The sequence below is a fragment of the Chenopodium quinoa genome, unplaced genomic scaffold (assembly GCF_001683475.1).
Source record: "Chenopodium quinoa cultivar QQ74 unplaced genomic scaffold, ASM168347v1, whole genome shotgun sequence".
Lineage (NCBI taxonomy): Eukaryota > Viridiplantae > Streptophyta > Magnoliopsida > Caryophyllales > Amaranthaceae > Chenopodium > Chenopodium quinoa.
In genome coordinates, this window is record NW_018742720.1 from 896,886 (window position 1) to 920,330 (window position 23,445).

At 34.4% G+C, this 23,445-nt stretch overlaps 2 protein-coding genes and 2 long non-coding RNA genes across 4 annotated transcripts; 2 read left to right on the top strand and 2 right to left on the bottom strand.

Annotated features, from left to right (window-relative positions):
• Positions 1-1,780: 1,780 nt before the first annotated feature.
• LOC110723079 (two-on-two hemoglobin-3-like) lies at positions 1,781-6,230 on the bottom strand. Its single transcript, XM_021902364.1, has 4 exons — positions 5,650-6,230; positions 5,280-5,413; positions 2,222-2,366; positions 1,781-2,144 (listed from the first exon to the last, which is right to left on the bottom strand). Exons 1-4 carry the CDS (start codon positions 5,781-5,783, stop codon positions 2,048-2,050), a joined length of 510 nt encoding a protein of 169 aa, XP_021758056.1. The 5' UTR covers positions 5,784-6,230; the 3' UTR covers positions 1,781-2,047.
• Positions 6,231-6,639: 409 nt separating this feature from the next.
• Positions 6,640-11,559, top strand: LOC110723081 (putative pentatricopeptide repeat-containing protein At3g15130). The gene is made up of 2 exons (XM_021902365.1): positions 6,640-9,369; positions 9,979-11,559. The coding sequence occupies exon 1, from the start codon at positions 6,971-6,973 to the stop codon at positions 9,053-9,055; it is 2,085 nt and encodes a 694-aa protein (XP_021758057.1). The 5' UTR covers positions 6,640-6,970; the 3' UTR covers positions 9,056-9,369; positions 9,979-11,559.
• Positions 11,560-11,660: 101 nt separating this feature from the next.
• LOC110723082 lies at positions 11,661-15,614 on the top strand. Its single transcript, XR_002511664.1, has 3 exons — positions 11,661-14,994; positions 15,093-15,137; positions 15,343-15,614. It is a non-coding gene; the product is annotated as an uncharacterized LOC110723082 (long non-coding RNA).
• A 3,729-nt stretch (positions 15,615-19,343) lies between these two features.
• On the bottom strand, positions 19,344-20,222 carry LOC110723083. The gene is made up of 3 exons (XR_002511665.1): positions 19,872-20,222; positions 19,699-19,737; positions 19,344-19,592 (listed from the first exon to the last, which is right to left on the bottom strand). It is a non-coding gene; the product is annotated as an uncharacterized LOC110723083 (long non-coding RNA).
• Positions 20,223-23,445: the final 3,223 nt, after the last annotated feature.

Below are 23,445 nucleotides of genomic sequence, written 5' to 3' on the forward strand. Positions count from 1 at the left end.
GCGGACCTTCGGCAAGGTCCCATTGTTTTCACCCGAAACAGCAAGTAGCTGTTAGTTGCATAGGTGGTGAATCTATCGGTGTTGTAATTTTTGATGGTTCAGTACTGGTGGACGTGGTGGTTGTAGATGGTGGTAGAGGTGATTGCGGCTGCTCCAAATCTTTTTTCTCTTCCTCTTTCTTCCTAAAACGATAACCTTTCCAACAAGAATACGCGAAAACTAAAGCAAGAACCACCATTATAACTCCACCTATTTTCCATTCTTTTAGCCTTTCACTATCCATATTGTTTGATTTTTAATGTCAATTTCATACATTAAATTAAAAAGTTTGAATTAGAACTTATAATGATTTTACCTGCATGCATAATGGTAGGTTTCCATTAATACGAAGCATGTACGTGCAATCAGTATATACGAAAGATTTTGATTCATGCATTTTATTTGCCATAAATTTCTTATGAAATCTATACATATATTTTGTATACATTCTTATAAATATTACCTTTATTGGTTCAAGTTTTCAACCATGCATTGAAACCCCTTGGAAGTTTTTTTACTTTTATTAATTGTGTTTATATACGGCTCTATTCAAACAATATACGGCTCTATTTTATTTATTTTTTTATTTTTTTAATAGCATGCATATACGGCAATATTTGATTCTACTCCTTATAGGGAAAAAAAATTTTAAAAATGTAGATTTTCCTCAGTTATAAAGAAGTTATGTAGAAATTAAGTTCAAAAAAATTATATATTAATCGGAAAAATCTTAGTGATATATGATTATATGATCATCTTTCCATTTATTATTTCAGAGTATTACAGAGAAAGGATTAGGATTTGAGGGAAGTTGGTAATGGATGAAGAAAGAAATTACTAACGAGTAAATAATTTAGAAGGTTTTTTTTTTTTTTTTGACGGAATAATTTAGAAGGTTAATATATGGTGGAGTGTATAAAATAACATAGCCAAAAATACAATATTAATATTAACATTTAAATTACCATTATATAGTTGTAGGTACAATAATGGGGTTCAATGGTAATGATTGAAATCTCATGAAATAATAATAATAATAATAATAATAATAAAGTTATTATCTGTTAAATATTTCTGTAATAATTTTACCAACTTATAACTTTTTTATTTCAAAAAATCTATTAACTATTATTAAAATAGGTTATACTTACATTGATAATTTTGAACATGTCGCTATCATTAAAAAATCATGCATCTGTAATATGATGTATACTATTTTTAGATATGGAGTACTTTCAAGTTTCAACAAAACTAATCAAAAATAATACTCCGTGTATTTTTTCCTCAACTTGAGTACTAGCTAATAATTTTTGTCTTATTATTTCATCTTTCTTATATGCATTGCATTTGTTTATTCTACCTGAGTTGCTTCTTTTTTATACTTCGTATTGTATAACAAATTAAATATGAGAAAAAGATTATTACTATTGTACATCGCACGGGCACTGATCTAGTATGATACTATTAGCTAAACAAAGCCCATGTAAAAAGATAATGTATACTAACATCACGTACAAGTCTAACATGGACAGACGATTACATCCTAAAACCAATTAGGCAATTACCGATAGGAGTAACTCCCATCACTCCATGAGCCAGAGATTATATTTGGGTGATGCTAGATTGCCAGCATTACCATACTCTTCGTCTTGTCCTAGATGGCTAAAATGTACTACACCAATTATATCATCAGCTGGAAATGCATAGAATGTAGTCTCTCCTGGATAGTAAATTCTGGATATTAGGAATTAGATATGATAAATTTCTAATGAAGTAAAAATTTATTACAATTTCTCATAGGAAGACCAATCACCACATCATCTTTAGATTTTGTGTGAATTTCATCTGTTTTAAGACAATTGAGAGTATGATGCTGAAAATTTTTATGCTTCACTAATTCCTATTATTACAAGGCTTTTGCCCCCTTTTGATCAATAAGCAGCTCAAATAACTATCGTAATGAATGTTCACTTAAAATGTTAATCGAGCAAATAATTTCTTCATGATGTCATTCTTCAGGTGGTTTATTAGCTGCATGCTTGCATGCAACTGACTGGTTTCGAGATTTCAACTCATCTCCTGCAACGAGAAAAAAAGCTGTGTGCCTGGGAAATACGCAAGTCATCAGAATTGATAAGAAAAAATAAATTGCATGTTTGACATCCAGGAAATTATATGTTACCTGAAGAAGTTCATCATCTTAGTTTTTGAATCAGAATCAATTTTGGGAGTAGTGTCCAGGGCTTGTTGCATATGATGCAGCCACCTTTCAGCGGCTTGGTGAGTCACTGAAAATGGCCTGTGGCGTGCTATCAGTGCTGGATGACCTGAAACCAAAGGTCTTTAGTTTTAATAAATTCAGAATACCGGCAGACATCAATTATACGCAAAAAAAAACTAAGTAGATGACCATGATTCCATACAAGAATCCCAGAAGATGAGAACACATTTTGGTTCCTAAACCAGAATATGAGAACACAAGGAGAGTCCCAAACATCAGCGAACAACAACACAGAAGTGACCCTGTATGGTGACAATGCAAACAATTGAGCATGTATGCTGATTTGTCATTAAAAAAAAGTTGTGCACTATGTTGCACTCAAAAACAGTCATTAGTGATCGAAATTTTTTTAAGCTGACAGAGCTCCATTCGTAGAAAGGGGCAATGTCTAAATAGAAGTACAAGATGGAACCAAGAATATTTTAAGCTAAATGTTTTGATTGCGTTCCAGAATTTCACAAGGGACTTTGATGACTAATGTCTGGTGGCAACTGTCAAACAATCTATGCCTGCACAACACTTTTAACCAATCCAACACTTTTTAGACAAAGTACATCAAATGTGTAATTATACAATATCCACTAGCTAAGATTTCACAGTTCCTTCACGTTAATTGAAAGGATTAAGGGCTCAAACTAATTGCAATCAACCCACAAGAATGAAGAACATGCAAGTACAATAACTAAGAACAACCATGAAGAAATCAAAGCAAATAAAAAAGAGACAAAGTTACCGTGGGAAAACCCGAGAACCGGGAGAAAAAACCCACCTTGCACTATGGAGTAGTATTGATGATGAATGAATCAAGATTACAAGCATGAATTGTATGGAATTCCAATGCTCCTCACAAAACCTCTCATAAACCCTCTCTTAGTGTTTAAAGTTTTGTGTAATTATTAGAGAAGAAGCAAAACAAAGAATATATATAGTCTAGGTAATAAACGACAATCCAAGGGCTAACAATTAAACAAGAAGCACGGGCTGAAATCGAGCCGTCGAAACAGAACAGCAGGGGGTTCGGCCGAACCTACCCTCTGTTCGGCCGAACTTGAGGTGGTTCGGTCGAACCCCCTTTGGTTCGGTCACTCCTCCAAATTTGCAATTTTTTCTCAACTCTCTGCCTCAAGGTTCGACCGAACCTCAGAGTTGCTTGAACTATGTTCGGTCGAACTTCCTTCAAAAAATTTCCTCTTTAATTCTTCCTTATGCCTCCATATATTGATGCATCTCCACACTAATCCTAACATTAATAATATAATCTGGTTGTTGGGATATGACTCGAGAATCAATTGGGGTTTGACAGAGAAGCTAAGGGATGAATTGCTTGTGATAAGCGAAGAAGTGAATGGGTCAACTTCAACTGGGCCTATCTCTCAAACTACTTTGAACTTTGAGATGGTTCAATTGGAGGTCTAAGCTTGTTTCAAGAGCTTTACAATGGTCATAAGCTTGATTCTTATAAGAAACAAAAAAGTTATAGCTATTTTACTATGATCTCTCTGTACTGACCCAAACAGGGGCAGGGCAGCATGTCCGTGCTGCTAGTGTCCAGAACCATCAATAGCTTCTGTTTTATCTAGGCTAGCACTTCGTGCTGACCTAATACTCTGATCCGCTATGTCAGGGATACAAATTGAGAGAAGCTTAATGAGAGCTAGGGTTTTTGTTTCGTAACCCTTGTGCTTTAGAGTGGAAATTAGTGAGAGATTACTCTTATAGACACTAATTGAAATCAATACAACAATTTTCCTTGCTTTGGGTGGGTTTTTTGCTTGAAGGAGTTTCCCACCTTCCAAATTCCTGTCTCATTTACTATCTTATTTCTTGATTGTGCTATTTGCTCTTTGTTAATTACTTCAATTATCAGTCTTCAAAAAAAAAAGAAAAAGAAAAAAAAAATCAATTATCAACCATTTGCTCTAATACTGGTATTGATCACTTTGACAAGTTAACAACCCGTTGGGAGATGTAGATCACAAGGCTCAAATGGAAAGGGAAATGGATTGTTGAGCATTTTCAACGAAAGAAGAATAACAAAACAAACATCAAAGATGTACTACCAATTCTATTAACCATGCACTTAAAAAGAAAGTGACTCTTGCAGAAGAGTGGATCACAATTTCACACTCTGAGGTTACTTTGACCAATAATTTTTTTAACTTATACTCCCTCTAAAAAGCTCTTCTTGTTTGGACATGATTGTATCACAAAAAAGTCAAAACAAGAACATTAAGAGACAGAGGAATTATATAATAATTAAGTAATTATGTAGTTTCTATTTATAATTTCCATCAATGTATCTTTTGAGAAACATCCTATCACTCTTTGAAGCTATAATTTAATTTCTAAAGCTCAGCAAGTGCTTCACCTTCAAACAGTCAAAACAAGTGTTTGATAGTTTTCTCAACAAAAAAATAAAGACGCTCAGCCTCCTGACCTTGTCCACCAGAAAACAGAATAACATCTCTATCATACAGACAACTAAATCAACACAAAACGATCGTTTCATAGATATGAAAAGCACAATTTGTTTACTAAACAAAAGCATAGAAAGTGCAACTTCTTCCAAGGAAGAATTCTGTATTTCTACTTCTAACACAACAAAGAAAGTGGCTTACCTAATGACCAAACGACAAATTGCTGATACAATCAAAATGTCTTAACACCTTTTCTAGTTTTCTTTTTCACACTTTCCTCTAATAGCCCCATACAAATTGCAGAACAAGCACAACACACAACTAATACACCGGATACGAAATCTCAATCCGAGCATGAAATCAAAGCTAAGATAATAGTTTTTACAAGGACAAGGCTAATTTTTGTGCATTTTGTATGTTACTCAAGAAATTCAAACAAAATCATTAAAAGAAGACCAAAACTTTACACCAAAATAGACCAAAATGAACACATTGAAGATTAAATTAAAACAAAGCAAGTAATTAGGAAGGCAAATCAGTACCTCTTCTCTGAGAAAACATAGGTGGGCCACCCATTCTCTGAACAAAGAACTCATATTGATTCTGAATTGCATCCTCTTTCTTCGAATTTGCAAATATCGATCTAAACCATTCTTCTTCATCATCATAAACCCTATCATCATTAACCAAAATTTCCCAATTCAATAAGTTGCAAATTTTCGAGCAAGAACACATAAACAATCAAAAAACCCCACATGTAAAAGTTGCAAATTTCCCTCAAAATACCAAATAAGTTGCTAATTTAAAACCCAATTCAATAAAGTTGCAAAAATTTTGAGAAATTGATCAACAAGAAAACATTATTAATCAAAACCCAACTCAAATATGAACTAAAATAAGAATTAGAAACTGGTATAGAAATCGCTAGAAAGATCAATGAAAGTTTGAAGGCCCAATTTTTCAAAAAGATTGGTGTCATCAATTCCAAAAGCATCATCAGTATTAATTCCACTGTACTCGGAAGCCTTCTGCTGAAGTGATTGCATTTTTTTTTTTGGGCTATTTTACAAAAAATTCAAGCTGATTGGGATTTTGGGAAGTAATTCTTGAATAAATAGCGTAGGATTGAAATATTCTTATAAAATAAGTATGAAATGTGAATATGCCTTCATTTATGCATGAAGCATGATTCATGATGGTATTTATGAGTTTATGTATTAGGGGGGAAAACTGTGGGCTGAATAGAATATTTGATTGAGGATTTTTTTTTTTTTTTTACAACAATTTGATTGGGAGTTAGCGTTAAAAAGGAAGGGGAATTTCAATTGATTATGGAGACATGGTGAGGCTAGTATTGTGCAAAAGTTCAAAGTTTGCGTTTTAAACCGACCAATCACCAATTTGGCAACATCACTTATTATGGTGGAGGGAAGCCCATAGATATTATTCATACCATATACTGACGTACAATCTCTATTTAACAAGTAATTTTTCTAAATATTGCTTAATTGTAAATTAATTCCCTATTTGTATCAGCTTAAGAACTTATTTTCACAATAATATTAACGATTGGCAAGAATTTAACTCCAAGATATAAGCTTTTTCGACTATTTTATGTATTTTTTGTAGATTTTTTCACTCCATTTTACAAAAGGGTTTATGTTGAGCTCCAACGGTCCATAACAGAAATTCTTGAATAATTATTTTTAATGTTATGAAGTTGATTTTGATGTTGTCGACAGTTAGTGAAGCTACCATCTAAGTATCTAACCCTATTATTATTACTATTATTATTATTATTATTATTATTATTGAAGCAACCATCTAATTCACATTATCAATTATGTCATAAACATGAAAATACATGTGTATAATAGTGAAACACAAGATAATTAAAAAAAATATAAAAGACATCATAAATATCAATTACATATAATCTCAAAGAGTAATTAAAGTAGTAGTACAGTGTAACGCCCAAGCTACACAGTACACACAATTGTAACATGAATACATGAGTGGTTATGTAAAAGATAAAGCTTTAACAAATTTCTGCTAAATCAAATCATTTGGTATTAAATTGTATCTTCCTCTTTATTTCAAAAAAAAAAAAAATTGTATCTTCCCTCTCTTTATTCACTGGGTATGATGAATTTCATCGGTTGATCTAAAAATTGTATTTATTTTGATACCAAATTGAATCAAAATTTCTAGTCACATGATAAAATAATCTTCAATGAACCAATCTCTAAGCTTACTGATGAGGGAACAGTTGAGAATTTCAAAGTTTTTGAGGGAATGTTCAAAGAATTTGTGCCTAGAACAAGGGAAGAAGGCACATACAGCTGTAGTAAAAATGGGTTTTTGGTCTGATATGATAATAAGCAATGATCTTGTAGATATGTACTGTAAATGCCGGAGTGTCGACAATGCATATAAGGTGTTTGATAAAATGCTTCAAAGAAATGTTGTTTCTTGGACAGCTCTTATATGTGGGAGTTTACATCAGGGTGATGATGCTGAAGGTGCATTGTCCCTTTTATATGAGATGACTTTTTCTGATGTTAGACCAAATGAATACACTTTCTCTGCCTGTTTTAAGGCATGTGGTCGTTTGGGTATCCCTGAGAAAGGGATGCAAGTTCATGGGTTTTGCGCGAAAGCTGGGTATCAATGGTTTCCTGTTGTGGGTAATTCTGTTGTTGATATGTATGCAAAGTGTGGAAGAATTAGTGATGCAGTTCAAGCTTTTGATGAAATTGGTGTGAAGAGTCTCATTGCCTGGAATACTATTATAGCAGGGTACAGTTCTCAGGGAGACGGCAAGAGTTCTGTCAAATTGTTTCAGGAGATGCAGAAAGAGGGCATGATTCCTGACGAGTTCACTTTTACGTCTGTCCTCAAAGCTTGTAGTGTTATTGGGGTAATTTTCGGTGGTACTCAAATCCATGCTGCCTTGATCACAAGAGGATTTCCTATTTTCGCCCAGACAGCTCTTGTAGGTGCACTTATTGACTTGTATGTAAGGTGTGGATGCTTGGTTGAAGCCCGGAAGCTATTTGATCTCATTGAAGATAGAAGTGTTGTATCCTGGGCTTCTCTGGTTTTGGGTTATGCACAAGAGGGCTATTTTATGGAGGCTATGGACGTGTTTAGACAACTTAGAGAGAGCAACATACAGATAGATTCATATACTATGTCAGGTTTAATTGGGGTCTTTGCTGATTTTGCTTTCGTGGAGCAAGGAAAGCAGCTTCATGCTTTTACTATTAAGGTTCCTTTTGGTTTAGAACCAGAAGTTGGCAACTCAATTGCTGACTTGTATCACAAATGCGGTTTGATGGAAGAAGCAGAGAGATTTTTCAGTGAAATGCCGGTGAAAAATAGAGTTTCGTATACAGTTATGATCACTGGCTATGGGAAATATGGTCTAGGGAAAGAAGCAGTTATTCTTTTCAATAAAATGCTTTCAGAAAATGTAAGGCCTGATAGGATAACTTACTTGGCTATCCTATCAGCTTGTAGCCATTCAGGGCTGGTGAAAGATTGTGAAGAATACTTTTCTATGCTGTGCAATGACCGTTGGATCAAAGCAGAGGTGGAGCACTATTCTTGCATGGTCGATCTCCTAGGTCGAACTGGGCGGCTTACTGAAGCTAGAAACCTCATAAGCAGTATGCCAATGAAACCAAATATAGGTGTGTGGCAGACATTGTTGAGTGCTTGTAAAGTTCATGGGGACTTGGAACTCGGAAAAGAAATAGGAAAGATTATCTTGGAGTTGGATGGAGATAATCCAGTCAATTACGTTTTGATGTCAAACCTTTATGCTAATGCTGGCTACTGGAAGGAGTGTCAGAAGCTGAGAGAAACAGTGAGGAAGAAGGGGTTAAGGAAAGAGGCAGGCCAGAGCTGGGTTGAGATAGACAAAAAGGTCCATTTCTTCTATGGAGGAGATGATACACATCCACTCACTGATAAAATCCACGATTTGTTGAAAGAATTGGAGAGGAGATTGAAACAAGAGTTGGGTTATACTCAAGAAGTAAGATTTGCATTGCATGACATTGAAGAAGAGTCTAAGGTGGAGAATCTGAGAGTCCACAGCGAGAAGCTGGCAATTGGACTGGCACTATTGTGTGATGGAAAGGAAAAAAACACTAAAGTGATAAGGGTTTTCAAAAATTTGAGGGTTTGTGGCGATTGCCATGAGTTCATCAAAGGTTTATCTAAGGTTTTAGAGAAAGTGTTTATTGTTAGGGATGCTAATAGATTCCATAAATTCCAGGATGGTGTATGTTCTTGTGGAGACTATTGGTAATTTAGACTGTGACTTCTATTATATTACTGCCAAATGGAAGGACTTGTGGATGCTGTGGTAATGAGTTCTGTATACTCCTGCTTGAATGGATTTCATGATGATATCAAGTGCTAAGAGCACTGAATATGCAAAAATTGGAGTCACATGATTATTCATAATTGATCTGTAGGTCAAGGAAGATTATTTGCAGTTCACTTGCAATTTTGCCCAGACTGATGCTGTTCTGTTTGCATATAATCAGTGTCAATGAAGGCTTACCTTCCTTTCATCCACATATTTTGCAAGATAAGGAGCAGAACCTCAATATCTTCACTGTAAGAATCTGACTAAGGTATCATTGATGATGGTGCCAAAATAAAATAAAATAAAAATTAAAAAAAAAAAAAAAGTATATATATATATCATTGGTGAAACTTGCAAGCCCGAGTTTATGCTGTTTTCAACTTCTCACATGTCATACTATACTAGTTATCATTTTTCAGCCTGTTAAATCATGCCTATATAGTTATATACATGAAATAATTGAAGTTGATACGAAAGGAATTAGCATATTGGCTCAGTTTTTGTGTAGCTATATCTTGTGTTATAAGAAACATATCCGTGATGCCTGTCTTGATCGAGGATGGAATATCTTAAGCACAGTAGTGTTAAATTATTTATCCTATGCTACTATGATCAATAAAACTGAAGAAGTACAACGAATGATGTGTTGTTGCCTTAATTTTAACCGGTCCTTTTCTGGATAAGTTCCTGTAATGTTACGCACATAGAGGCTCAGCTCTCTAGTAGATGTTGCATGTTGGTCTTCCTTTTAATCCCTGTTTTTATGAATTAGACAATAAGTGCTCTAAGTAAGTTATCTGCATATAACGTTCTCATACTCTGGTAAATATATTAAAAATGATTGTTTTACGACTATGCAGAAACTCTTTTCCTCATGATTATTCAACATTGAGCTTTAAGAAGCCACAGAGACTTGAACCAACTGGCGAGGGTATTCAATACTTAGTACGAGATGATGTCTCAATTGCTACAAGTTACTACATAGTACGAGTCTGCGAGAAGATGCCTTTAAACTTGTACGCTTCCTTGCTGGTAGTCAAGATGGGCTAATTCTATGATGATCTTGGTAAAGAAGCTCTTTTTTGCATGTAAGTTGCTCTTTTCAACTTTTGCTGTAATGGAAGATTTATACAACTATACGTTTGTACTGTATAGTACTTCCGAAGCATGTTAATTTATACAAAATTTTGAGCTCGCTTGAAAGCTCGGGATCGTGCTCGGACTCGCGTAAGTTAATTGAACTTGAACATGAACAAGGTAGTACTCGGCTCGGCTCGGCTCATTTACACCCCTAAGCAATAGGGCATAATGGCCGAAGATGGTCCAGCTCCATCTCAAAGTATAACTTTCTAAGAAGTTGTTTTAGGAAATACCCTTCATTCTTATACTTGGATAAAATAGAGGAGATCAATGATATTTTAATTGGATTACTATTTGTGCAAGAACATCAGATTGAGGAATGCCTTATCAAGTATGTTATAAAAGAGCTGCGATCCAAAGCTGATCTAGCCCAAGAAATAGCTGTAGCCAAGGAGGTATGTTCTGCTAGAGGGAATTTGGTTTTGCAAGATGATTATTTCCTTGCTTCTAAGTGCTTAAGCCCTTGGACTGTTGATGTTGATTATGACGAAAGTTTGTTGATTTGGCACCTGGCCACTGATATCTGCTACTGGACAACCAATGACAATGCTGCTGCCTGCTGCAGCATCAAGTGATCGTATGTTTAGCAAGACACTCTCTGATTACATGGCATATCTTTTACTAAGGCAGCAAACGTTGGTATCTGCAGTGGTGGGTATGTCAGAAACTCGTTTTGACCACACTTGTGCTGAGGCTAAAAAGTTCTTCAATAATAAGAGCATCAACGTCGGTTGGCTTGCAGATCCCTGGTGGAAGGCTAAGAAGTTTCTGTATGAGAAGTTATGTGGTCGGACCATGTCAGGGCAAGATGATGCTCCTTCTGATGGATTAGAAAATACATTTTTCAAGGAGTTTTGTAAGAAGGTGCTTGAAGTAAAAGCAGATGTTCAGCCGATAGTAGCCAAGGGTGATAAAAGCAAATCTGTGCTATTTGATGCATGTCGACTTGCTAAGCAATTGGAAATGTTTGGAGAAATTCAGTGGGAGGTGACCAGCAAAGTTTGGGTGGAGCTGCTTTGTTATGCTGCTCTCCGCTGCTCACCGAGATCTCATATTGCGCAACTAAGCAAAGGTGGGGAGCTCATAACATTAGTGTGGCTGTTTATGGCTCATCTTGTCTTAGGAGAGCGCTTCCTGCAAAATCGGGGGTTTGGGTGGACTAAACTTGTCATTCACAAATGATGCTAAATACTTTGTTTGAATTAGTTTCACATGCTTGGATTTCAATGAAGTCATACATTCTGTAATTGTAATCTAAACTTTCTGAAAAAGAATTGAACCACTCAATTTCTATTATTCCCTTTTTTTAGGTGCTACATTGGTTTCTTGACATGACTAGGCCCAGATTTTTCTTGTGGACCTCTACAACTAGTCCAAACTATTTTTAAAGCGATATTAGAGTAGATGCTCAAGGCTTTAGTGGCGGTATTTGGGTGTATCGAATGCACAAATCAGCATTCGTTGTCACTGTCAGAAAGTTATGAAGGGGTTATCAGTTATGTTATTTTATACAGGAGAAAAATGAGGAACCAGGCACGAAAGGGAGCAAAAAGTGTGAAAGGTGGGTTGACTTTGTAGATCCGAGATTTGTGGGGTATCCGATGAACTTCTTAAGACTATACCCTATAAGATTACTAGGATTGTTCATTTCTCACATACTCCCTCTCTTTCTTGTGTGATTAATTAACTGCATTATTTGCAAATATAAGATTATTGTGGAAGATGTATACTGAAGCTATGTAAGTCGTATTTGGTGAACTAGGTAGAGTTTTAGACATAGAGGTCGATGAGTTTGATAAGATTATGAGTATTATTACAACTCTGATAAACTGTTGGTTGCGTGAGCAAACATGTTGGACGGTGAGCTACCTAAAGAGGTGATCCATAGACTAAAGCGAGCAGCAAAACTTCTCATCGAATGTAAAGGTACACAGCCCATGCTTCTGTTTCTTGTTTTTTTTTTCCATGAATGAGCACATTTGCTTTCATTGTAGATTGTAGACAACGAAGTATGATGTGAACTTTGATCTTGGTTAATCTCTGTTTATTACACTTGCTTATTACTATTTTATCATATATTGATGTTCTTTTCTTTTCATAGGATTACACACTGAAGTACAACTTGCAATTTTTTATTTTTTTTTTATTTTTTTTTTAATAATATAGGAGATAATGTTATAACTCACTCAAGAACGCAAGCTATGGATCTTCTCCAAGACATACCTTTGATTTTAACAAAAGATATAGTAGAACCCCAATTAAATAGGGAGTTAGAGATGATACTGAGACCAAAGGAAGTAGAGGAGATTGCAAGGTGGTTGTTGGTAGACTCAAATTCACCTGTGTCAGTTTTTCCTATTGTTGGAATTCCTGGCTCTGGCAAAACTTCTTTGGCGTACCTTCTTTATCACCACCACAGACTCAGAAGGCATTTCAACAGTAGAGGTTGGGTCCATTGGGAAGACATTTCTCAAGTCGCCGAACAAATTGATTTTGACCATAATTACTTGGTTGTATTAGAGGACTTTCCTGATGAGGATGGTGAGAAATGGTTTGATTTGTTAGAGCCCTTGTCGTCTGCTTTTTCCAAGTGTAAACCTGGAACAATAATAATAGTCACCTTCAGCTCTGCGTCTCTAGATCCTCGAGTCCTTTTTCAGCTCCCGCTGGCTAAAGGTGCGCCCTTTTCATTAAGAGCATCATTTCATCCAGAGAAATAGCAGAAGTGGACAGAAATCCCCATCTAAACGACACTGCTCTTAAAATTTTTAACAAGTGTTCCAATAATCTCCGCGTCATAAGAATTGTAGCCTATATTCTTTCTTTTCAACCTCCTTCCAAATGGAAGTACTTCAATGAAGATGTGTTCAACATACAAAATCCTGCAAAACATATTTTACCAATTTTTGATGTAATACAACAAATCCAACATTTGCAATTGATTTCGCTGTTTCCACCTGATCATGAGTTTAACAAGGAAAAATTATACCAGCTTTGGGATGCTCAACAGAAGCTTACAGAGCCCTTTAAAGAATTGTTTGAGGCGCTTCTTGGCAACGAAATTTTATTCAAATGTTCCAAAAGAGATAGAAGTGGTGTCATAGTCTGCTTCAAGGTCCATCCTTTTGTGCATGAGGTGACAAAGCATTTCGCACGTAATCGATGCCTTATGGTAGAAAGTCCTTATTCCATATTTCGCAAAATAAGACATGTAAGCTTTACTGATGACTTGTTTTGGAGGTTTTCATCCAGGCAACTCAGGAATCTGGAGTCTCTTGACTCTCTCCTTGTGTTACCTAGAAAGTCGTGCAACATTTCTAGTGGTCATAAGCTCAGTATCCTGTTGGAATCTCATCTTATGAGCTTGCAAGCTTTAGATTTAGCCATTTTGGATTGTAGAAACTATCTGAATTCCATTGGGAGGCTAAAATACTTGAAGTACCTCAGACTTGGTTTCTCCTCTGATGCTCTTCCCGAGTGAATCACAAACCTCAAGTTCTTGCAAACTTTGGATCTTCAACACTCTAGGGTTCGGGAGCTACCAAAAGGCTTTCATAAATTGAGCCATTTGAAGCACTTGTATATTGGAGATGGATTGATTGATCTGCCGCCTAGGTTTGGGGAATTAACAGGACTACAAACTTTAGATATCTTCATTGTTGGAAATAATAATGGGTTGGATGCACTGGCTTGCTTCACTCATCTTGCTGGAAAGCTAATGGTTCGATATCAGAATGGTCGTGAGGTGCATGTATTACCAGAGGATACAACATTTTTAAAGGACAAGAAGCTTCATGAGCTCTCATTAGAATGGTCATATTCAAATGCAGAACCATCAGAAGAGAAATACGAAAAGGAAGATGACATGGAGTTAGAATTATTGCAGCCTTCTTCCACCCTCAAATTCCTAACAGTAAGGAACTGGAAGGGAGATAGGTTTCCATACATATAGCTGATTGCACTCAATGCATTCATCTTCCATCCTTCAGTAAAATTGGCTGTCTTAAGTCTCTTGAGCTGTGGGGGCTTATTGCCTTGGAGTGGATAGAAAATTATGATAATGACAGTATGGTTTCATCTGAAACACCATTCTTCCCCTCCTTAGAGCATCTGAGTTTGGTTAATTTACCACAACTAAAAGGATGGTCAAGAGTTATAGAGCACAATGCTGATTACGAACAAGAGAAACAAAGGAATCTCCCTCGACTTAATGATCTCAGACTAAGCGGTTGCCCAGAGTTGATCTTAATGCCTGATATGCCAACTCTTCATTCATTGGAGATAAGCAACTGCCACAAGGATCTCCTGCAACACTTTCTCAGTGTCCAAGCATCAACAGCGGTATCATCATCATCATCAGCTTCAGCAGTAGTTCCGGTACTTCAGAATCTCTGCTCTTTGACAGTGTCAAATATGTCAATAGAAGAACCCCTGCTAATGGGCCTTAAGTGCCTCACAACACTTGAGGAACTCTCTCTCAGTTGGCTTTATAATCTCAGACTTCTACCAGAGTCGATTGGACATCTCATCCAGCTCCGTCAGCTTGCCATCAGATATTTGCCTAATTTATTGGATCTCCCTGAATCACTAGCAGGCCTCTCCGCTTTAGAACATTTGGAGATCCAATATTGTCCGAGATTGAAACAAGTTCCAGGCTATTTTTCTGAACTCGAGTCGAAAAACGGACTCCATATTAAGGAATGTGTGAACCTGGAGAAGATGTCAGCAACCTGATGGTAAAGTTTCTCCCTTTTGAATTGCTTATTATTTCAGTTGTCATTCTAAAATTAAATTGGCTATGAAACTTTTGTTTCTGATCCTCCCTCTGTCTCAGGACAACTATGGCAATCGGCATCATCAGTTTGTAAGCTATATCAAGGTTAGTTACTATTTTTGAATCTGTTGAATTATGCTTGCTTACAAAAGATAACTTCAACAGCAGATGCATATGGAAATTACATCACAGTTTGTTTGTAATTCTCTTCATTTAGACCTTTATTGTGTAAATTTTCACTGATATAACTTTATTTTTGGCAGTAATTAGAAAAACCTCACCTGATGAAAGAGTTTCTTATCTAATGTAGGATATGTTAAGAAGCACGAGATGTCGCTTTGGATGTGTGCGAGCAAGGAGTACATAATTGTTCCAGGACCAAGAAGAGAGAGCAACCGAGAGTTCAAGATTGAGAGGACAAGCTAAGGTAGATCATTTTTAAGTTCTCTGCCTCTCTGGTTCAAAGTTACTGAATACTTTGTACTGTTATTGCAGACTGAAAACAGATGATGCAGCTAGAGAAATCTGTAATTTATAGTAATTTGCTAATTCTAGTTATCTGTGAACCAATTGGAATAATGTTCTGTGATTTTTCATTATTAATCAATTACATTACATAATTCATCAGTAGTTTGGTTTCCTTAACACAATACGTATTGTGTTCCATAATTCGAGGCCAATGCCTGAACATATACTCCTTATATAATTTTTGATGCATCTATAATTCTATATATCCGACAGATTAGATATGTCAGCTGAATTACATTATGTTGTTTACAAGTGCATTTTAAGTGTAGACAATTTTGTTGATGCATGCCCTTGATGAGGAAGAGCTTTGCTTCCCATCTACAAACGATGATTGACGGTTGTCTAGTATGAACAATTCTACGTAGATGGGCGTGGGATCATTTTTGCATATCAAGTCCGCCAAAGCTGTCACTAGCAGTAGCAGTCCATTCCATACTCTAAAAAAACACACCAATATGAAGTATGACTTTACCCAAAAATAGAACAACTTTGTACCACTTCCTCTAGTGTAAAGCAAACTATTTTTGTTATTGTCAAAATAGCATTACACACATACAGCACAGTAGTTATCAATTACCAAATACTCAAAAAGTTGGTTTTTCTTCCTCCTTTTCAATCTTAAACGTTATATCAACTACCACATAGCTTTAATTTGCAACTATTAGAGAAGGACATTGTGGAGCATGTTCTCATTATTACAATAATTTGATTGGATGGGCTCCCTCCAATCGGATAACTACAAGTTAATCTCTGAGATACACAAAATTTGTTTATTACATTGCAATTTTGTAAATAAATAAACTACTTTTTCTTATTTTTTTAATTATTTGTTTTTCATACACTCCTCATGTAATTATCATTTTCATTAACCAATAAAATGCTTATTATCATCTTTATTTAACTCCCAGAAACATTTAAACACCATTGAAATTATAGCTTGCTTGCTGGTATAATGTAATCTCAGCTCAAAACGCGTACATGAATGTAAATAATGTCATCTTCATGAAACAACTATTGTCGCCTTGGTAATCCGCCTCGCCCATCATCTGCTAGCTAGTAGCTACCCTAGTCCCTAACAAGCGCACGAGCATGATCTCCTGGCTTGGACAAGATTTCAGCTTCTGATAACTGATAAAGAACTTCTCACAGAAAAGATTAAAAAAAATCCAGTAAAATGCTTAAGTAGTGACATTATTTTAGGTCATATATACAAGGAAAAAATAAAAAGCTAGGATAATTTTATATATTCATTACTTGTACCATCATTAAACCAATATTAACGTACCGTGGCCTTAGGCACCAGTAAGCAGTAGTATTCCATATACATTTGAAAAGTGTATTAGACTGAGAAATTTGGGCATATTATAAGCAAGAATAAGACAGCACAATGGCCTATCATATATGCATGTTAGTAGGGGTGGGACTTTTCAAACCGAACCGTGAAACCGCCCGTTACCGAACCGAACCATCACGGACCGATCCGTTTATAAACCGATAAATATAAACCGAAAACCGAACTGAACCGTTCAATATCAAACCGAAACCGAATTGAACCGCTCAATGTCAACCCGTTACGGACCGTAAACCGATAACAAACCAAACTGCGCAAATCCGAACCAAAACGAAACCGAACCGAATGGTTTATAAACCCGTTAATGACCCGAACCGTTTATAAACCGAAACCGTTTAAACCGAAAAAAAAAAACCGTTTAAACCGAACCATTTGTAACCCGCTAACCGTTTAAACCGACCCGTTTATGAACCGAAACCGTTTAAACCGCACGTATAAACCGAACCGTTATAATCCGCTAACCTGTTTAAACTGATCCGATTACAAACTGCTTAATTCAAATTGAATTATTTACAACCTAAATGGCTAAATAGTAAATACAATTAATGTTAATAAATGTAGATCTAATCAAACGGCTTAGGTTTATACAAAGGTTTATATTACCTAGATCTAGGCCAACGACATTATTAATATCGTTTTAGATTACTTATTTATTTTAATTACAAGATATATCATTTGTATCATTTTCATTCCAGTAATAATGCTAGTCCACCCAAATTATCTTCATTGTTCCTTGATATTCATGATCATCCAATATCACTCAAAGCCTCAAAGGTAACATAAGATTGGAGATGTATGAGATTGCGTTACACAAGTGGCATAAGCATTAGAATATTACTGTACTAGTCAATAAGGCGTACAATCATTCACATTATCACTTTATAAAACTTTCTTATACAAGTATTTTGTAAAGGGGAGGACTAAAATGTTTATAAAACACATTTTTTTAGCTTTTCTTAAATTAAACCAGATATTAAGTAAAAGAATTTTAATAAATACGGAGGCATCCCAAATCTGTAGCCACAATTATTTCATAACATTACCACAAATCCAGCAGATAAATAGCATTAAAATTAGAGTAATATCAACAAGCAATTAAAAAAAGTCATCATTTTCATTGATTAAAATTCACAATACATATACCAATACATAATGAAACTACTATCACTACTACCCAGATTAGATTTCATATTTATCAACTGAAATATCATCAAGTTTAGGGTTGCAAAAAATGATACATGATAAGATGAAGGGAGGAGTGAGAATGTGAGTGATTTGGGAGCAAAATCTTGAAGCAGAATCTTGAAGCAGCAGCACAGCACCCAAGAGCAGAGGAAATAGCAGCAACAAGCAGGAACCAGCACACGCAATAACAGATCAGCAACTTATCAGAAGCAAGGAATAATATAAGCAGAAGGGACTCAGCAGGAACTTATTTTTGTTTTTCAAAATTGCTCTCAGATTTACGTTTATCGTATCATCACTGAGCAATGGTTGTTTTAACTTAAAACTTGAAAAATGCTGCCAGCAAGTACATATACATTGAAGTCTCAACATAAATGACAAGGGCAACGATGATTCAAGAAAAATTAAAACAGAAAGCATAAGAAACAACAGAATAAGATTAGCAGAATGGGGACTTATTGAAGAAATTGTGTAGCTTCTAGATAATACAATTAAGCACCTAAGAGAAAACAAATATTGTAGTTAATTAGAGAAAATAAGTTAACTCAATGCAAATGCACATCTGTAGTGCTACAATAAGTAAAATGAACCAAATTAAGAAAACAGAAGTTGTTCCTTCAACAACAACAACACCAACAACAAAAAATAAAATAAAATTAATCCACTCTCAAAACAGCTAGCATCAATGTAAATGCCAAAACTAATTCTCATTCAACAACACATCACAACATTTACTGATTACTATGGCCACTCTTCATTAGCATCCTGCTCACAGCTGCCAAAATACTCCTCGTCCTTCTACCACCCCCCTAATTCCTTATTCAACAGAAATGTCAATATATTTCGATAAGAATTCTCTAAAAGACTAGAAAGCTGCACTAGCTAAGTGAAACAAACGTGTCTACTCATTTGAGGTGAACCAGAGTAATCCTTCTCCCCTTCAAACCAATTAATCACATGAATTATGTTCACACAGACAAAACCGTAACCCGTTAATCGCATAAAAATTGCAACCAAATCAACCAACACAACACAACACAACCATAATTCAATTCCCCTCCCTGTGAAAATCAAGATCTAGCGACTATACATTGCAAAACAACCAACATAACACAACCATAATACAAATACCAAATCTACAAAAAAAAAAAAAATACGTATCAAAAAAAAAATCACAAAATATACATTGCAAAACAAAAAATGAACAAAAGAACTAGAACTTTCAGAAAAAAAATCAGAAATTATAATTTACAAAATAATAAATGAAAAAACAGAACTTAGAAAAAATAATAGGAACTTAGAATGAGAATGAAAAATACAAATACCTTATATCGTCCGTGAGTAGAGAATATGAAAGATCTACAAAAAAAAAGAAAAAAAAAATTAAAATTAAAAAAAAAAGGCAGATAAACTCATAAACCAGAATAAATAGAACTTATAAAAAACCAGAAAAATACCAGAAAAATTCGAAGTTTGAGAATATCCAGAAAAAAGATCTACAATAAACCAGAAAAAACAGAACTTAGAACAAAAAATAGGAAATTAGAAGTTTTCAACAAAAAAAAAATCGGAACTTAGAATGAGAATGAAAAATACAAATACCTTATATTTCCGTGAGTAGAATATGAGTATATGACAGATCTACAAAAAAAAACAGAAATTAATCAATTCGGAATAAATGAACAAAAGAATTAGACCTTCCAAAAAAAAATCTAAAATTTTAAGACTAAATGAAAATATCAGATGAGGAAATGAGAGTTTCATAGGCGTGAGACCTGAGAATTTGAGAAAGCTTGAGAGATTCAGATGAAGAGGGAGATAGCTAGGGTTAGGAGGTTAGGAGAGAGAGAGATGTTTGAGAATATCAGATAGATGAGGAAATGACAAATGAGGCGTGTGTGCTAGTGAGTTTTCTCTAGGTTTAGTTTTAGGTTTTACTTCTTCTCCTAATCTAACCATACATTTTTAATCTCAGCATCTCACCGTTCATTTTTTTTTTTTGGTAGTAATAAAGTAATAAAGGTCTGGTACCAGAATGTTCATGCAACATGCCAGCTTTATCAATGGTCTTATTTTTTTTCGAGACTTTTTCCTTTTTTTATTAAAATATATTAATATATTATTTTTATTTTTATTTTTTTTTGAAAACTATTATTAATTATTTTATTATTTTGAGGTTACTATAATTATTATTATTATTATTATTATTATTATTATTATTATTATTATTATTATTATTATTAGTAGTATTATTATTGTTATTATTATTATTATTATTGTTAGAATGTTAGTATAATTTTATGTTAATATTCTTTTTATAAGTATTATTATTATTATTAATATTATTATCATCATCATTATTATTATTATTATTATTAATATTACAATATTACTTATAAATTGTAAGAAACACAAATGAAACAAAATTGAAATTAATTCAATATGACATAATTAATGACTTAATGACGTTAATGTACATCAATATCTAACATCTCTATGTATAAGTGTATAACTATATATATGAATATATCAGTGAGTCTGTGACTTTAAATATAATAAAATAATAACTTAATAAGTAATAAACTAATAACTAATAAGAGTATAAGACTAATAAAGTAATAAGTAATAAGTAATAAGTAATAAGTAGTAGCTAATAAAGTAATGAAATCTAACTGTTGTTTTTCATGGACATTCAATCTAACCGTTGTATATTTGACCATTTGACTATTTGACTATCTGTACATTAGTATTGCTCTTGCATAATGATTTCATCACCACTTTAGTGATTTCGTCATTTCGTCCATTTAACTTATCAAGTTGTTTGAATTAGTAATCTAAACAAAGTACCAAACTAAATAAATAATTCATTTAATCTCGTGTAAGTGTGTAACTTATAAATTATAAGAAATGCAAATGTTTGGAAATTGAAATTGATTCAATACGATATTGACATATTGTTAATGTATATGTATTATGTATATACTTATAAATTGTAAGAAACACAAATGAAACAAAATTGAATGAATTCAATATGACATAGCTAATGACTTAATGTACATCAATATCTAACATCTCTATGTATAACTATATATATGAATATATCTATGAGTCTGTGACTTTAAATGTAATAAACTAATAACTTAATAAGTAATAAGAGTATAAGAATAAGTCTAATAAAGTAATAAGTAATAACTAATAAAGTAATGAGTAGTAACTAATAAAGTAATGAAATCTAACTGTTGTTTTTCATGGGCATTCAATCTAACCGTTGATTATTTGACTAATTGTACATTAGTATTGCATAATGATTTCATCACTACTTTAGTCATTATGTCATTTCGTCCATTTAACTTATCAAGTTGTTTGAGTTAGTAATCTAAATAAAGTATCAAACTAAATAAATAATCCATTTAATCTCGTGTAAGTGTGTAACTTATAAATTATAAGATATGCAAATGTTTGGAAATTGAAATTGATTCAATACGATATTGTTAATGTATATGTATTATGTATATCATATGGTAGTATGGTATGAATGTACGATTGGTATCATAGTATCATTGGCTCATTGCCTCATTGAATCATTGGTATGTAAGTAATTAAGTATGTAACTATGTAACTATGTACGTATAATCGATAAACATATATGTTAAAACTTAAAAATTTAAAACATTTGTTGATCGATCTAATTGAGTACTTGTACTTCCTTAATTATCGATTTATTGTATTCTAAGTATCAACTCATTAAATCATGGTCATGACGCGATCTTTAAAACAATCATGATTCATGAATTCATGACCCAAACCGCTTATAAACCGAACCGGCATGATCCGAACCGTTTATAAACCGAACCGACATTGGACTGGGTAAACCCGCCCCTAAACCGGCCCATTTCAAACCGAACCGACATGATCCGTACCGTTTATAAACCGAACCAACAGTGACCAGGGTAAACCCGCCCCTAAACCGACCCGTTTCAAACCAAACCGGCATGATCCAAACTGTTTGTAAACCGAACCGTCATCAACCTGGGTAAACCCGCCCCCTAAACCGATCCGTTTCAAACTGAACCGGGGTGATCTGAATTGTTTATAAACCGACCCGCTTATGACCCAAACCGAATTTAAACCGTAAAGAAATCAACCGAAACCGAACCGACCCGTGACTAACCGAAACCGAACTGAACCGACCCGTCAGCTAAATCAAATCGTTTCAACCCGAACCGCTCCAAACCGAAACCGACTCACACCGAGGTCCAACCGAACCGCCAAACCAAAGTCCCACCCCTACATGTTAGTATGAGCAACAAAAATGTAATTATGCAGCAGCATTGCAACAACTAACGATCAACAACGACGACGAAAACAATCAAATTTAGAATCCTACCTTCGCTCATATGCTTTTTATGATTAAGAAATATTTACGTTGTACCAAAGGAAAAATGTCAAAAGAGGGAAATATAATAAAGCTCAATCTTATTTTGAACACTTATCAAACGAAACTGCATATATAGAGCATTGTAAGCCGTTTAGTTAAGGTCATATAAGTGGGGCAACTTCCAAACTCATACATAGTCATATCATATGTAAAACAGTTATATGCGACACTAATCATATTTTATTTTGAAAACCGACAACAAACAATCCTTAGCTTCTAATCGATAACTCGAAAGGACTGATAACGGACAAGCCTATAAGAATATCATCATCACATCAACAAAAATGATAAAATTTAATAGTAATAGTAGGAAACAAAGAGCAATTTAGAGGGAAGAGAGAGAAAGCTAGAAGAGAGGCAGGAACTGATGATGACAGAAGCACAGAGAGCACGAAGGAAAGTGAAGTGCAATAGCAGTAATAATAATAATGATAGCAAGCTAAGCTTTAAGTAGTACCCCAAATCCAAATATCCCAATGCACTTCATCCTCTGTGCTCTCTATCTTCTGTCAACAACTTCCCCCACCACTTTTTAATTTGCTCCCACTCTTTTACCCCCTTCTTACCCTACAACCCATCATATATATGTGCTTAATTAATTACCATTAATTTACGAGTACGACTACGACTGTACACTACAAGAATAGGTGCTTTTATTTATCAACCGATTATTTTATTATATAATTACTTAGAGAGGGGGATGTCAAAAAAAAAAGTTCAAAAAAAAAAATGTAAAATTGTGAGAGAAGAGAGATGGAAAGATGGAATTGTGTAGCCCTTGAAAGAGAGGGTACCCTATATTTATAGGACAAGAGGAAGATTGAAAGAATTTACCAAAATAGGAGTGGATACTATTACTTCTTCAAAAGGGTACTATCCCAAGTACCTTTACTAACTATTTGATTGAAAGC

Coding starts and splice junctions, on each gene's coding strand:
- LOC110723079 (XM_021902364.1), bottom strand. CDS start 5,783: ATGCAATCACTTCAGCAGAAGGCTTCCGAGTACAGTGGAATTAATACT. Junction 5,414..5,649: donor CTTTCTAGCGATTTCTATAC/CAGTTTCTAATT, acceptor GGTTAATGATGA/TAGGGTTTATGATGATGAAG. Junction 2,367..5,279: donor TATGTTTTCTCAGAGAAGAG/GTACTGATTTGC, acceptor CTTTGGTTTCAG/GTCATCCAGCACTGATAGCA.
- LOC110723081 (XM_021902365.1), top strand. CDS start 6,971: ATGAACCAATCTCTAAGCTTACTGATGAGGGAACAGTTGAGAATTTCA.